Source organism: Vipera ursinii, assembly GCF_947247035.1.
Source record: "Vipera ursinii genome assembly, chromosome: 1".
Classification (NCBI taxonomy): domain Eukaryota; kingdom Metazoa; phylum Chordata; class Lepidosauria; order Squamata; family Viperidae; genus Vipera; species Vipera ursinii.
In genome coordinates, this window is record NC_139512.1 from 17914839 (window position 1) to 17930576 (window position 15738).

At 41.5% G+C, this 15738-nt stretch overlaps 1 protein-coding gene and 1 long non-coding RNA gene across 2 annotated transcripts in view; both read right to left on the bottom strand.

Moving 5' to 3' along the window:
* Nucleotides 1-15738, bottom strand: part of LOC310632964 — a 1456945-nt gene that overhangs the window by 183268 nt on the left and 1257939 nt on the right. The gene's annotated exons all lie outside the window — the stretch shown is intronic.
* On the bottom strand, nt 9557-9846 carry LOC310632387 (small ribosomal subunit protein eS1-like; the record flags this gene model as incomplete). Its single annotated transcript, XM_083349588.1, has 1 exon — nt 9557-9846. The coding sequence occupies exon 1, from the start codon at nt 9818-9820 to the stop codon at nt 9557-9559; it is 264 nt and encodes an 87-aa protein (XP_083205714.1). The 5' UTR covers nt 9821-9846.

The window sequence follows — 15738 nt, forward strand, 5'->3', positions numbered from 1 at the left end:
ATTTCTACAGCTTGATGTGATTGACACAATTGGAAGTCTTTCTATAATTGATGAAGCACATAGTGACTTTTTAAAAATGTTCTTTGGCTTTCTCAATTATCCAGCATACCTCAATAATAATGTTTCACGTTCCTTGGCCTTTTCTAAAACCGGCTTCAACTCTTTTTCCAAGGAGGCTCTAATCTGCATTGGATGATCCTAAGCATTATTTTTCTGGCATGCAAAATTAAGGATATTATGTGATAGTTTCTGCATTTTGTTATGATTTCTTTTTTGGTACAGGAATGTAGACTGGTTTCTTCCAATCAGTTCCCCCAGTTTGCTGGCATAGCTTGGTTAGAACCTTGACTGATTCTTCTTCCATTGCTTATCATTCTTTTTTTAAAAAAAATCCCATTTATATCCCGCCCTTCTCCGAAGACTCAGGGCGGCTTACAATCTAAAGCACAAATCAATGTGCTTAGCAATAGCCTTCATTCTATGTATATGCCTGCTTATTAGGGCTTTCCCCCCCCCAAGCAGCATTATTACAAAGTCAGCTTATTGCCCCCAACAATCTGGGTCCTCATTTTACCTACCTCGGAAGGATGGAAGGCTGAGTCAACCTTGAGCCTGGTGGGACTCGAACCTGCACTAATTGCAGGCAGCTGGTGTTACTTAAGGAGGCATTAACCCACTACTCCACCAAGGCTCTTATCATTCTTTTAGGAGTGCAATATGTGAATATGTTACCGTACTACATTTAAGTTTTTCTCGGTGCATAGCCGAGGAATTTCCTGCTTGGAATATTCTAATATTAGCTATGCCGATAAAGCAGTGTAATATTGCCTTTTTATAACTTAAATTCACTGCTTTATTCATCATTTATTTTGGCAACACATTTCTGTTTCTATAGGACTTTCCTTCGGGGATTATAAATTGAATATGCGCGCCCGCACACACACACATATAAAATGCAGAAATGAGATTTTTGTTTTAGAAGCTTCAATAACACAGTTCACTGCACTTCAAATCAAAACCTGTTTAAATACACACATATACATGTTGCTCTCTGCGCATTAAAATATATACCTTTCTGGAAATAGGTTATGCTGGAATGTTGTTTTAAGCTCTAATTAGCAGAAGACTTTTCAAGAAGACATTCTAGACTGCCTAGTACTCATTTTTGGGAAGCTGGGGAACTGCTGATGATCTGTTGCAGGATTCTTTTCTCAGTGGATATGGTTGGTGCCTAGTTTTCTGTAGCTGCCAGGGGTATTTGATATCTCATTGGATTAGCCTCTTTTTTTCCTTCCTTGGTGTTTCAGTCATCTGAATATCAACTTCATAGAAAATTAACCATAGGTCTACCAGGAAGTCAATATTCCCTTTGGGAAGACAAAAGGATCTACAATTCTTGTTTGACAGCCTGTTTACCTCAATGTGCATAGGTTTTTAAGAGACTGGACAGCCATTTGTCTGAAATATTTATTTATTTATTTATTTTATTGGATTTCTATACCGCCCTATTCCCGTAGGACTCAGGGTGGTTTACAGGGCAGTTAAAACCATGAATACAAAAAATTAAAAACAATTTGGTGATGACCTATAAAGCCCTAAATGGCTTGGGTCCGGGATATCTGAGGGAACACCTGCTGCCGGCATCAAGTTCCCTTCGTCCAGTGCGCTCCCACAGGGAGGGTCTTCTCAGGGTGCCACCGGTAAGAGATTGCCGGCGGACGACACCCAGGGATAGGGCCTTCTCAGTGGGGGCGCCTGCCCTTTGGAACCAGCTGCCAGTGGAGCTGAGGACTGCCCCCGAAGTCCGTTCATTCCGCCGGGGCCTGAAGACTTGGCTCTTTGAGCTCTTTGGCCCAGGCTGAGGATTAATCTTATTTTAACTGGGGTTTTATTTATGTAGGGACAAATATAACTTTTTTTAAATTTGTTTTTAACTTTTGTATCTTGGTTTTTTAATCACCCTGTAAACCGCCCTGAGTCCTTCGGGAAAGGGCGGTATATAAATGTAATAAAATAAAAATAAATAAAATAAATAAATAAATAAAACAATTAAATTAAATTCAAGCCCCAAGAGTAAATCTAAAATCCAGTTAAATTAACAACCCCACAGTCTGGACCAAACTATACCAAATAGTATAGGATTTCCTGCCTGAGCAGGGGGTTGGACTAGATGACCTCCAAGGTACCTTCCAACAACAACTACTTCTTCTTCTTCTTCTTCTTCTTCTTCTTCTTCTTCTTCTTCTTCTTCTTCTTCTTCTTCTTCTTCTTCTTCTTCTTCTTATTATTATTATTATTATTATTATTATTATTATTATTATTATTCATTAGGGGTATGGAAGTCACATGTTTTTCTCAAGTCCCGTCATTGGAAAAATCAAAACTATATTCCTATGACTAGAAGATTTTTTTAAAAAAGGTTCAATTTCTAGGAAAACACATTAACATTGTTGTGGAATGTGGTCAGAGTTGTAGAATCTATAGTTGTCTAGAATTGACTGAAACCCCCCCCCCTTTTTTTTTTTGCTTTGGCCATGCTAACAGGACTGTTGGGAGCTGTTATTTGGCCCAAAGAAGTCCCATCTATGTATTAAAAACCAATTTAAACATTATTTGTGGCAGCAAATATCACTTGGTGTGGTAGTTACCAATATGCATCTATGAAAGCTGGATTTATCTCTCTCCCTCCCTGTTTTCCTTACTCTGTTCAGAGCACTCAGTTACAATCTAATCAAATTTCATATCTCATTTCACTTTAACTTAATAGTGGGTGGTGATCTCTTTGTGTTTTTGTTCTTCTTTTTATAAAGTTGACTGCCCTTCATACAGAATTTGTCAGAAGCTCAAATACAGTATCTGCCAAATGCAAGGAAACTATGAAAAATGCTATATGAGTGGCAGAGAGAATCATGGATGATTCATCTGGCTTGGAAACATTTGCTTATGAGACACACTCCTTCGCATTTTATTCACAGATCTCTCTAGCAGGACCTGCTTCATGATTTTGTGGAAATAACTCATTCTCTATTGTGGGTAGTTCTGAAGACTGTGGATAGGACCAAACAACATATGTACACACCCCTTGTTTTGAAGACAAGGATCCCTTAAGAAATATGGATATAAAAGCTTGATAGAATTTCATGGTGGTGCCAGCAGGGAGCCTTAAGATGATAATTCTATCAGCCCTGTGCTACTCCAAGGATTTTTTCTTGGATCACTCATTATTGTTGGCTGTCTCCAGGTAGCATCCCAAACTAGGATGCTGAATCCTCCTTAAAGTTCAAAACTATCTTCACTTAACAAGGTTTCTCAGCTTTTCAGTGTAGGTATATGCAGTTAATTTGGAATGGTTTAATATTAATTGAACCAGAGTAAGCAAAATTGTCATTTCCAGATGTTTGGACAGTAAGTCTCACAATCTTTGCTGGTGCAGAAGTATGTTGATGACCACAATATCTGGAGGGCCTCCCCTTTAATCCATAGACATGAAGTAGATTGGGCAGAGAAATATACAATCAGATGATGGGGGGAAGGTCAAAACACATCTTTAAGGGTAAGTGAATAAACAGCAATGTGAATAATGCAGACATCTGAGGCATAATATCCTCCAGATGTACTGGGATTCAACTTCCAGAATTTCTGGTTGACGTAGTTTTGTATGAAGAAGGTACCAGATTCAATTTTATTTATTTCCACATCAGGCTCAAGAGCTTCTGCCAGGCAGTGCTCCTAACACTGTATCAGGTAGATTAAGAATGTGATTTGTAAGTCAACTATTCATCTTTCCTAAGTTAATTTGTGTGTCTGATCCTATGAAAACATTAGCAGTGAGCTGCTGGATTAGATCCCTTGTCCATCTAGTCCATCAGTCTGTTGTCACAGTGACCAACCAACTGTACCAGCAAAGTCACTAGCCTCCCATTAGATGGCCATCAAGACTATTAACCATTGACCCCCAAATCCATAACTCCTGAGGAGCAGGAGGAGGAGGAGAGGAAGAGGAAGAGGAAGAAGAAGAAGAAGAAGAAGAAGAAGAAGAAGAAGAAGAAGAAGAAGAAGAAGAAGAAGAAGAAGAAGAAGAAGAAGAAGAAGAAGAAGAAGAAGAAATATTTACCAGTACCTTCCATTTGATTCTCTTAAGTGGACACTTTGCTTGGGGTATTAGCTACTATTTTCTGCTTGCAAAGCATGTGCTTTGACACTAATCAGTGCTCTCTACCATAGATTTAACAGATAGATTAAATAGATTAAAAATTGAACACAGGGAAGACAGTTTGACTTCTTATATACAAGCCCACAATACTATTTCTTTTTATGGTAAACAATTTTATACAGGGTGCAGGGAAAGAATAAGTAGTAAACTAAAAATTAAGGACAAGATATTGAAGTACAACCTGAATGTGGTAATATTTATTTATTTATTCATTATTGGGACTTATATGCCGCCCTATCTCCCGAAGGACTCAGGGCGGCTAACAACAATAAAATACAATAATACAGAAGTTAAAAGAAAATTAAATTAATGGCCCCTGTAGAATAAATTAAAATTAAAATAAGTTAAAAATTAAAAACATAATTAAAATCCCTGTCAGTCCAGGTCAGCCTGATGGAAAAGGTGTGTTTTGAGGCTGCGGCGAAAAGACCGGAGATCGGGGGCCATCCAAAGCTCAGGGGGCAGCTGGTTCCATAGGGCTGGTGCTCCCACAGAGAAGGCCCTCCCCCTGGGGGTCGCCAGCCAACATTGTCTAGCTGACGGCACCCTGAGGAGGCGCTCCCTGTGTGAGCGCACTGGGCGATGGGAGGTCGTTCCTGGCAGCAGACGGTCCTGCAAATATCCCAGGCCTAAGCCATGTAGGGCTTTAAAGGTAAGTACCAGCACCTTAAATCTCACCTGGAGGACAATCGGTAACCAATGCAGCTCACACAGGAGGGGTGTAATATGGGAGTATCGGGGTGCTCCCATCACTACCTGCACGGCTGCATTCTGCACCAGCTGAAGCCTCTAGGTGGTCTTCAAGGGCAGCCCCATGTAGAGAGCATTGCAGTAATCTATACGGGAGGTAACGAGTGCATGGGTGACTGTACGTAGGGCATCTTGGTCCAGAAAGGGGCGCAACTGGCGTACCAGGCGAACCTGGGCAAATTCCCCCCCTGGCCACGACTCCAATATGATCTTCAAAACTGAGTCGTGAATCCAGGAGGACGCCTAGATTGCATGCCCTATCAACGGGAGGTAACATCTGTCCTCCTATAATCAAAGATGGAACCTCATGGACTAAACGAGATGCCGGTATGTAAAGCCACTCAGTCTTGGCCGGGTTGAGCCAGAGCCTGTTCTTCCCCATCCAAATCTGTACCACTTCCAGGCAACGGGACATCACATCGAGGGCATCACTGGGTTGGTTCGGGGTGGAGATGAAAAGCTGGGTATCATCAGCATATTGATAATACCTCACCCCGAAGCCACGGATGATCTCACCCAGCGGCTTCATATAAATGTTGAACAGGAGAGGCGAGAGTACTGACCCCTGAGGCACCCCACAACTAAGGGGCCTAGGGGTTGACCTCTGCCCCCCCTGCCAACACCGTCTGCGAACGGCCCGAGAGGTAGGAGGAGAACCACCATAAAATGGTGCCTCCCACTCCCAACCCCTCAAGACGTCGCAGCAAGATAGCATGGTCGATGGTATCAAAAGCTGCTGAGAGATCTAATAGGACCAGAACAGAGGAATAACCCCTATCTCGGGCCCGCCAGAGATCATCCACCAGTGCGACGAATGCCGTCTCCATACTATACCCGGGCCTGAAACCCGATTGGTACGGATCCAGATACTCAGTTTCCTCCAGGACCAAAGGGAGCTGCCGTGCCACCATGCTCTCAACAACCTTCGCAAGAAAGCGAAGGTTGGAGACAGGACGAAAGTTATTTAAAATAGCTGGGTTCAATGCAGGTTTCTTGAGGAGGGGCCTTACCACCGCCTCTTTCAAGGTGGCAGGGAAGCACCCCTCACTCAGTGAAGCATTGATAACTTCTAGGAGCCAGCCTCATGTAACCTCCTGAGCCGCATAAACCAGCCAAGAGGGACATGGGTCCAACAGACATGGGGTGGCACTTAATTTCCCCATGATCCTGTCCACTTCATCTGGAGTCACAGGGTCAAACTCTTCCCAAATGTTCTCGGCCAAACCCATCGCTTTCCCCTCGTCAGATACTGCCCAGTCAGAGTCCAGACCAGCCCGAATCTGAGCAATTTTGTCCACCAGATATTCACTAAATTCCTTGGCCCGTCCCCATAAGGGGTCCTCTCCCGTCCCTTGATTTAAAAGGTAGCGGGTCACCCTAAACAGGGCGGCCAGGCGGTTATCTGCGGACGCAATATGCTGTGTTAGTGGGATGTGCAACAGCATGTTGGCTCTCAAGCTAAACCTTAGGATTAGAGATCCTAGCTTGCACAGGATAGTGTGAGAAAGTTAGGAATACAAGTAATTTTTAGTTGCATTTGTGGGATACTGGCCATAAAAGCAGCCAGAATTGACCAGGTTTCTGGTGTTACAAGAAGTCCTCAACTCTCAACCATTCATGTTAGTGACCATTCAAAGTTACAATGGCACTGAAAATAGTGACATAACCATTTTCCACACTTATACCCATTGCAGCATCCCATGGTCACATGATCAAATTTCGGATGCTTGGCAACTGGCAACTGTATTTATGACAAGTGGCCACCTTTTGCGACCTTCACAGCTGGTTTCTGACAAGTAAATACCAACAAAGAAGAAAAATAACAGCTCTCAAAAGAAACCAGCATAGCTGCATAAAGAACTCTGATAAATTGAAAGATAAAAAGGACAAGTATAAGAAGTGGAAAGAGGGGCACATAACTAAGTCAGAATATCAGCAAACAGCCCGTGCTTGCAAAGATGAAGTGAGGAAAGCTAAGGCTCAAAATGAACTAAGGCTTGCAACCAAAGTCAAAAATAACAAAAAATGCTTCTTTCAACATATGAAAACAAGAAAAAAGTTAAGGAAATGATTGGTCCATTAGTGGGGGAAAGTGGCAAGAAGGTGACAAGTAATAGGGAGAAAGCAGAACTATTTAACTCGTTTTTTGCATCTGTCTTTACACAAAGGGAAAAAACATTCCAACCTACCAAAACCAATGCCATAAAAAACAGAATAGAAATGCAAGTTAAGATAGGCAAAAAAATGCTAAGTGAGCACCTGTCCAGCCTAGACGAGTTCAAATCACCAGGACCAGACGGATTACACCCCAAGGTTCTCAAGGAACTGGCAGACGTGATCTCAGAACCACTGAACTATATTTTTCAAAGATCCTGGAGCACTGGGGAACTACCAGAGGACTGGAAGAGAGCTGATGTAGTTCCCATCTTCAGAAAAGGGAAAAAAATAGATCCAGGAAACTACAGACCTATCAGCCTGACCTCAATACCTGGGAAGATTCTGGAAAAGATAATCAAACAACAAATCAGCCAACACCTTGATGCAAACAAAGTCATCACTAAAAGTCAACATGGGTTTGTCAAAAACAGATCATGCCAGACAAATCTTATTACATTCTTTGACCGAGTGACAAAATTAGTGGACCAGAGGAATGCTGTAGATATAATTTACTTGGACTTCAGTAAGGCATTTGATAAAGTAGATCACAACCTACTACTTGATAAGATAGAAAAGTGTGGGTTAGATAGCATTACCACCAGATGGATTCGTAGCTGGCTGACAGGCCGTACTCAGTGTGTGGTCCTCAATGGAACTGCATCTACATGGAAGGAAGTGTGTAGTGGGGTGTCCCAGGGCTCTGTTCTGGGCCCAGTGCTCTTCAACATCTTCATCAACGATTTGGATGAGGGGATAGATGTGTAGTTTAATGAAGAGAAGAGTGAAGTGTGACATGATAGCAGTGTTCCAATATCTCAGGGTCTGCCACAGAGAAGAGGGAGTCAAGCTATTCTCCAAAGCACCTGAAAGCAGGACAAGAAGCAACGGATGGAAACTAGTTAAGGAGAGAAGCAACCTAGAACTAAGGAGAAACTCCCTGACAGTTAGAACAATTAACCAGTGGAACTACCTGCCTCCAGAGGTGGTGAATGCTCCAACACTGGAGGTTTTTAAGAAGAGACTGGACAGCCATTTGCCTGAAATGGTATAGGGCTTCCTGCCTGAGCAGGGGGTTGGACTAGATGACCTCCAAGGTCCCTTTCTTCTTCTTCTTCTTCTTCTTCTTCTTCTTCTTCTTCTTCTTCTTCTTCTTCTTCTTCTTCTTCTTCTTATTATTATTATTATTATTATTATTATTATTATTATTATTATTATTATTATTATTATTATTATTAAATGTGAGGAAGCCAGATTTGCTTCACTACTGCAATGATTTGCTTAACTGTGGCAAAAAAGATCATAAAATAGGGCACAATTCACTTAACAAATGACTTGCTTGCCAATGGAAATTTGGAGCTCAGTTGTGGTTGTATGTCGAGATATAAGTGGGGGAGTGGAGGAACAGACCAATGAAAGAACATTTTTGTCTGGTGCTTATTTTCGTCTTTTGCATTGGTTTCTTTTTTTTCTGGAAAGAACCCTCATTTGCCTGCCTGCAGGAAGCCGTCTTTGCATTTTAAGAGAGGTCATTGTTTTTCAAGAGAGAAAGAGACTCTGAGAAAGAAAGTCCATCTGAATCCAGAAGTTGTCATCTTCTGGGTGGCTGGTCTGAGGAGCCCAGTGGGAAGGATAAGGACAAAAAAGATGGTCGTGCTTTGGCTCAATGTCTTTCTGCTAGACAACCACAGATGTGATTACTGGATTTCTGTGTGTGTATGTGTGTCTTTTGTTCAACAATCAATGGTGAAAGGTTAAATAGTTACATTAACTCATTCTTAATTATTTAAAATAGAGATAATTATGTGAGCCATTTACATGAAATTAACTCAAAGGATGTGCCACGATTCCCATTAATTGCTGAATAACTCCATTTCCCCTAATTAATGAGTGTTACTCCTAGAACATTACCATTTAATCTAGGAAAGAAGATCTCTGTTTTAGAACATAATTTCTCTTCAGTGTTAATATCAGGGGAAGACAGACAGGAGGCATTCCTGAGAGGATGGGGAAGGAGGAGAAACCAGCATGTATCACCCTCCCACCCATACATGCTCATTCTAGCACTTACAGAGAGGCTTACCATTACTGAAATACAACATCTGTCTCAGGAACACTAAACACTTCAGCTGCAGATGCCAACGATAAGACTGAACCATTCCTTACAAAATTGATAGTTAACAGGAATGTATGCTAGAGGCATGAATGAACGAAAGAAACTCATTTGTTTCAAACATAGAACAGAACAGTTCATGTGATCATTATCTGTAGAAACATTATAAATTTTTGTATACCCAATGGTTATCTATCAAAACAACAAGAATTGTATTCCTTAAGGTTGGCAAAAGAGAACATTACAGGAAAAAGAGGAAATCAGGTAAAACTACTATGTGGATTATAGAACATAGAAACTACTGTAACTGTTAATGAATGTTTTTTTTAAATGTAAACCCAGACAACACACTGTTGTGTGTCATTCTGTAGGTCAGCAAGGCTTACTTCAAATACACGACCTTTCAGCCCATCAGAGGCAATTTTTGTTCCCTGAGTCCTGGTAACTAATGTCTTTCCAATGTTTCGAATATTGAACATTGCTGGAGCCTTGACATCATACCAGTCCTTCTTTGAGAAGGGGTCCACCACTTTCTTCTTTGCACCTTTCTTGCCTCCTTTGGTGAGGCGCTTGTTCTTCCCTACCACCATAGCACCGCACCGGGACACAAAGAGGCCGGAAATGTTTACCAAACATTAAGGTGACTATGTTAAAAATCAATAAAATATATTATATAAAAAAGGAATGTATGCTACAGGCATGAATGAATGAAAGAAACTCATTTGAAACTCATGGCATGGGTCCGGAATACCTTGGGGAGCACCTGCGGCCGGCATCAACTTCCCTCCGCCCAGTATGCTCCCACAGAGAGGGCCTCCTCAGGGTGCCACTGGTCAAAGAATGTCAACTGGCGGCCCCCAGGGGGAAGGCGTTCTCTGTGGGCGCACCGGATTTATGGAACCATCTTCCGGTCGAGCTCCGGATGGCGCCCGACCTCCGCTCTTTCCGGCGCGATCTCAAAACCTACCTTTTCGAACAAGCTGGCCTGGCCTGATGGGATGGGGTTGGGTTTTATTAATCTGTTTTAACCTACTTTTAATGTGTTTTAACTTATTCATAGGCATTTTGTTTAATCGTTTTTAATTTTTGTATCTTGTTTTTTAATATGTATTGCCCTGTTCACCGCCCTGAGTCCTTCGGGAGAAGGGCGGTATACAAATAAAATAAATAAATAAATAAATAAATTTGTTCCAACCATAGAACAGAATAGTTCATGTAGAACATTCCATCAGAATGTTGCAAGATCAGGTTCCAACATGTGAAACGTTCCATCAATGGCAAAACTCAAAATGTTCTGTCATAGGGAATAGTAGGAACTGAGAACAAGTCTCTGTCTCTCTCTCTCTCTAAATGACTATGGAGATTCTCAGTAATCCAGGTCATGGTTGTCCCAAAGGCAATTGGACTTCATTTTTCCTTGAAGACATTTGTCTTCTCATCCAAGAATCTTTTTCAGTATCTCTCTCTCTACTTCCTTCTTCTAAAACAGGGGTGTCAAACTCAATTTCATTGAGGGCCGCATCAGCATTGCGTTTGCCCTCAGGGGGCCAGATGGGTATGGCCTGGGTGGGCGTGGCCTACTGGGTGGGCGTGGCTAAAGTGTGTATGGCCTACTGGGTGGGCATGGCCAGCTCTACATCGTTTGCATCAAGGGTGCCTATGGGGGCCTGGGCAGGAGTGGGACAGATCTGAGGGTCTCTGGCAGGAGGAGGGTCTCTGGGCCAGGGCCAAGGCAGTGGGGGCCGTTCCCTCACTGTTTCCGCAATGGCTTCGCAGGCCACATGAAACCACTTCACGGGCCGGATCTGGCCCCCGGGCCTTGTGTTTGACATGTCTGTTCTAAAACCACGGAGTAAGTACAAATGCAGGCTAACTGCTATTTCCTATCCAATTTGTGGAAATATTGATCAAAGGAATTTTTTTTAAATAAAAAACTAAAACATTTGAAAACTCCTCAAAGCAGAAAATGAAAAGTTCATTTACAGCTTACTTTAATATATTTTTTTTATAAAAAAATTCAGCATAGACTATCATCCCTTCTTTTTTGTGAACTTAAGAATACAAAAATAAAAAGAAGAAAAGAAAAAAAACATACAGCTTGTTTTGAGCTGTCATTGTTCTCATGGCAAAACACTGAAACAATATAAAACAAAACTGGCCCTTATGATCACTAACATCTATGGGCTGATGCAAGATGCCCATTTTTTTTACTAATACATTTGATATAATCATTTGGGTAATCAATAAACCAGGGGTCCCCAACCCCTGGCCCGTGTACTGGGTACTGGTCCGTGGCATGCCAGCAACCGGTCGGCACAAACAAGCAAAGCCCCATCCATGGGATGCAGGCAGCACACAAAACCACACACTCTATGGTCCGGGGAAAATCCTTTCTCCACGGATCTGGTCCCTGGTGCCCAAAAGATTGGGGATCTCTGCAGTAAACAATGATCAGAAGCCACACTACTACGTTAGCCAGAAGTTAGCAATCTGACACATTTCAAGTATCCATGATTGTAGTGACATCGTTCTTGCAAACTTCAAAATAATAATAATAATCATGCTTATTTTGTGAGGGAAATTTGAACTGTTTTTCAAAGTAATAAATCCATTATAGAATAGAATTATGAGATGTGAAAATGTCATTTAATTTCAAAGAAGAACTGCTAGATGATATACGAATGTAGCATAAGGTCTTGTTTAACTTGTGGTAGACAAATACCACAGGGGAATCTAATTTCACTTGCCAACACAATAGCAACAGTGATCATTTCCAGAATTTGTTCAAGAATCTGCCTGAAGATTCTTTAGAAGAAGATTCATCTTAAAATGAAGGAAAACTATTATCTCAATGCACATTGTGGGTGGTTCTACCATCTAGGCATACGCATCAGATTTTGATAAATCCCAAACAAAACCCTGACAAGTTTAAGTTTCACTTTGAGCAAAAGAAGAGTTTTCTGAATTGTTCTGATTTATTTGTGTCTTCCCTAGCTCTTTGTGAATGTATCAGGACAAGATAGAGGGAAATACATATTGATGTATTCCCATTGTTTTCTTTTTCACTCTTTATTTTATTATTCTATTATTTTAGTTTGGTTCTTTACTTTTCTTCCCTTTTATTGTTGTAAGTCGCCTAGAATAGCCCCCCTGGTGAGATAAGTGGCAAATAAATTTAACAAATAAATAAAACATACTGAAAAAAGTCAAGGTTGAGAGAACAAGCTAAGAAATATCTTTTTGTAACTGATAGGACTCAGTCTGACTCTAGTTTTATGGGTTACTTGGAAACTGTGCTTTGGGCTTTCTGCGTAAAAAAATAAAATTTTCACTTTGGATTTTGACAATTAAGTGGGTTACTGCTATAGAAATGACTAATAGTTACTATTTGGTATAACTAAAAAGTTGATACTATAACTTTACTCAGGGCTTTTTTTCTCATAGAACGCTCAGAACGGAGTTCCGGCACCTTTTTTGGATGGAACCCTGTAGGGTAGGCAAGGTGGGTTGTATGAAATGTGTGAGTTCCGGCACCTTTTTCTTTTACAAAAAAAGCCCTGACTTTACTACATGTCTTACCGCCTTAGGAAAAACTCAGAAGTTACAGCTTTTTGTTTCCTTTCTTAAATTTCTTCCCCTCCCTTCACTTTATTTCCTCTAGCCCCTTTCCTTCCTTAATTTTTACACTGTCTTTATTTCTATTTGTATTTTATATTAATATATTTTTAATATAATATATATCTTAAAAAAGACTCATAAGGAATAGAATACTAGTCTCCTGGCCAATGTATGGCCAAGTAATCAAGCATTGTCTGAAATTATTCTGCCCCAGTTGAATAGGAACAATGAAAGGCCTGTAAAAATATATTAATAACTAATTCTCTTAAAAGTTCCTGGTGGTTTTATCAACATATTTCTGTAGTATTCTTGGTAACTTTATGGACAAGATTTGCTATTGTCATTTACTCAGATGTTTTTTGCCCTCTCAATCTACTTATAATTCTGGGATTACCAGGTAGTGTCCCTTCCAAATGTTAATCAACCTCAACTATGTTCAGACCAGGTCAGTCACATAAAGCACTAGGTGAAGGTCCTGGAGTTAAAAACAGGTAATCCTCAACTTCTGACTACAACAGGGACCAGAAAATTCATTGTTAAACAGTGTGTTTATTAAGTGAGGCATCATGTGGAGCAGAGGGCTAATGAGCCTTGGTGGAGCAGAGGGCTAATGCCTCCTTAAGTAATACCAGCTGCCTGCAATTAGTGCAGGTTCGCATCCCACCAGGCTCAAGGTTGACTCAGCCTTCCATCCTTCCGAGGTAGGTAAAACGAGGACCCAGATTGTTGGGGGCAATTAAGCTGACTTTGTAATAATGCCGCTTGGGGTGTGTGTGAAAGCCCTAACAAGCAGGCATATACATAGAATGAAGGCTACTGCTAAGCTTGTAAGCCGCTCTGAGTCTTCGGAGAAGGGCGGGATATAAATGGAATTAAAATAAAAATAAATAAATAAATGTGACCACACCCAATTTTACGACTTTTTGCTGTGATTGTTGTGAATCACCACTGTCATTTAGTGAGACTTCATGTGACCGTGACTTGCCTTGCTGACTTCCTAATGTCCTCTCTTTAACTAATCAAGGAAAGAAGCAACCTAGAACCAGTGGCATAGCGTGGGTTGTCAGCACCCGGGGCAAGGCAACCGGAAGCGGAAATAGAGGGGCGGGCGGTGACGTCACGGCACTGCTGAAAAGACGCGCCCCGCAGCGGCGTAGACTTTCCAAGAAGAGTCGCGCGCATGCGGGATGCTTCCGGGTCCCTCTCGAGGGCGGCTGGGCGGGGCTCCGACCTGCAAGAGCCGCTGCATTCAAGCTCGCACGTGAGCCCCGCTAAATAAAGCCACGCATGCGCACGAAGCTAGGCCGGCCGGCCAGCGGGTCCGTCTTCGCTCGGCCAAACCTGCCAGGGCGCCTGCGGGGCGCTTGCGGTTGGCCTGAGCCTGGGCGGAGAGTTGGCCGCTTCTATTTATTTTATTCAGTTTATGTGGCCGCCCATCTCACCTGCCGGACTCATTTCGCTTTGCAAGAAAGAGCAGCTCGAGAGCGGAGCCAAGCCAACTCTGTGCAGCCCTTGGGGCTCCCTGAGCAGCTCAGTGCGAGCGCGCCCCCCCCAGATGTTGCACCCGGTGCGGCCGGCCCCCCCTGCACCCCCCACGCTACGCCACTGCCTAGAACTAAGGAGAAACTTCCTAACAGTTAGAACAATTAACCAGTGGAACGACCTGCCTCCAGAAGCCGTGAATGCTCCAACACTGGAAGTTTTTAAGAAGAGAAAAGACAGCCATTTGTCTGAAATGGTATAGAGTTTAGACTAGAAGACTAGACTAGAAGATCTCAAAGATTCCTTCCAACTTGGTTGTTGTTGTTGTTATTGACTTTGCTTGTTGGAAGCTGGCCAGAGAGGTCACAAATGGCAATCATGTGACTGTTGTAAATGTGCAACCATTGCTAGGTGCTCAAATAATGAACCCACAACTGTGAGGATGCTGCGACAGTCATAACTATGAGGACTGGTCTTTTTTCAGTGCCATCATTACTTCAAATGGTCATTAAATGAGTGGTCGTAAGTCAACGGCTACCCTGTTCTATATCGGTTCCATTCCTAACTCTTCCCTTCTTAATTCATTTCCATTTTAAAACTCAATTCACAATATTTGAATTTATTTTTAGTGCTGTTTGAGTCTCTCCTGCATAAGGGTTGATAGTTAATGGTTATATATAGGCAATGCCATCTCCCATATCTTTACCTCTCTTATCTCAATTTTGGCTCTAGATATATAGCTTTCGATTTTCTTTTAAGCTGAGTGTTTTCTGTTTTGGTTTCATATGTCTCCAGACTCCAACCTTCATTATACTTTATTTTCTGTCTGACTCTGAATTCTTTATGGAGAGTATAGAGTGTTACACATACAGAGACAAATATAGAGTGTCCTATAAAGAGTGTGGGGAAGATTTTTTATTAAATATTAATTCAGTTCTTCCATTTGTGTTTTATTCAGTACAACAGCTTAGAATTTTTACAGATTATGTACATCAGCCCCCTCATTCATTGCAAAACAATTACCCACAAAACATAAAGAGAGCTGACCATTATCTTTTGAGTCTTTTCCATTACCTTTAAAGATTCAATCCTGTATCCATTTATTTGTCAGAGTCTCAATACATAGTAGATAATAGCATTTCTTAGTAGACCCACATACGGTTCTGCCATTCTTAACCTATCATTATGAAATTGTATGGATTTCTTCACCCCATCTGAAACAAGACAACAGTACTACACAAGGATAAACAGTTGCTTTTTTATAATTTTAAAGGTATCTCAAATAATAAAGACTGCTTTTAAATCAAATCACTACATGTATATGAGATTTGGTAGCATTCTGTTCTCAGAAAAGGGGTACTCTCTGTCTGCATCCCATTCTGATAAAAAGTGTTGCAACCATTTGTTG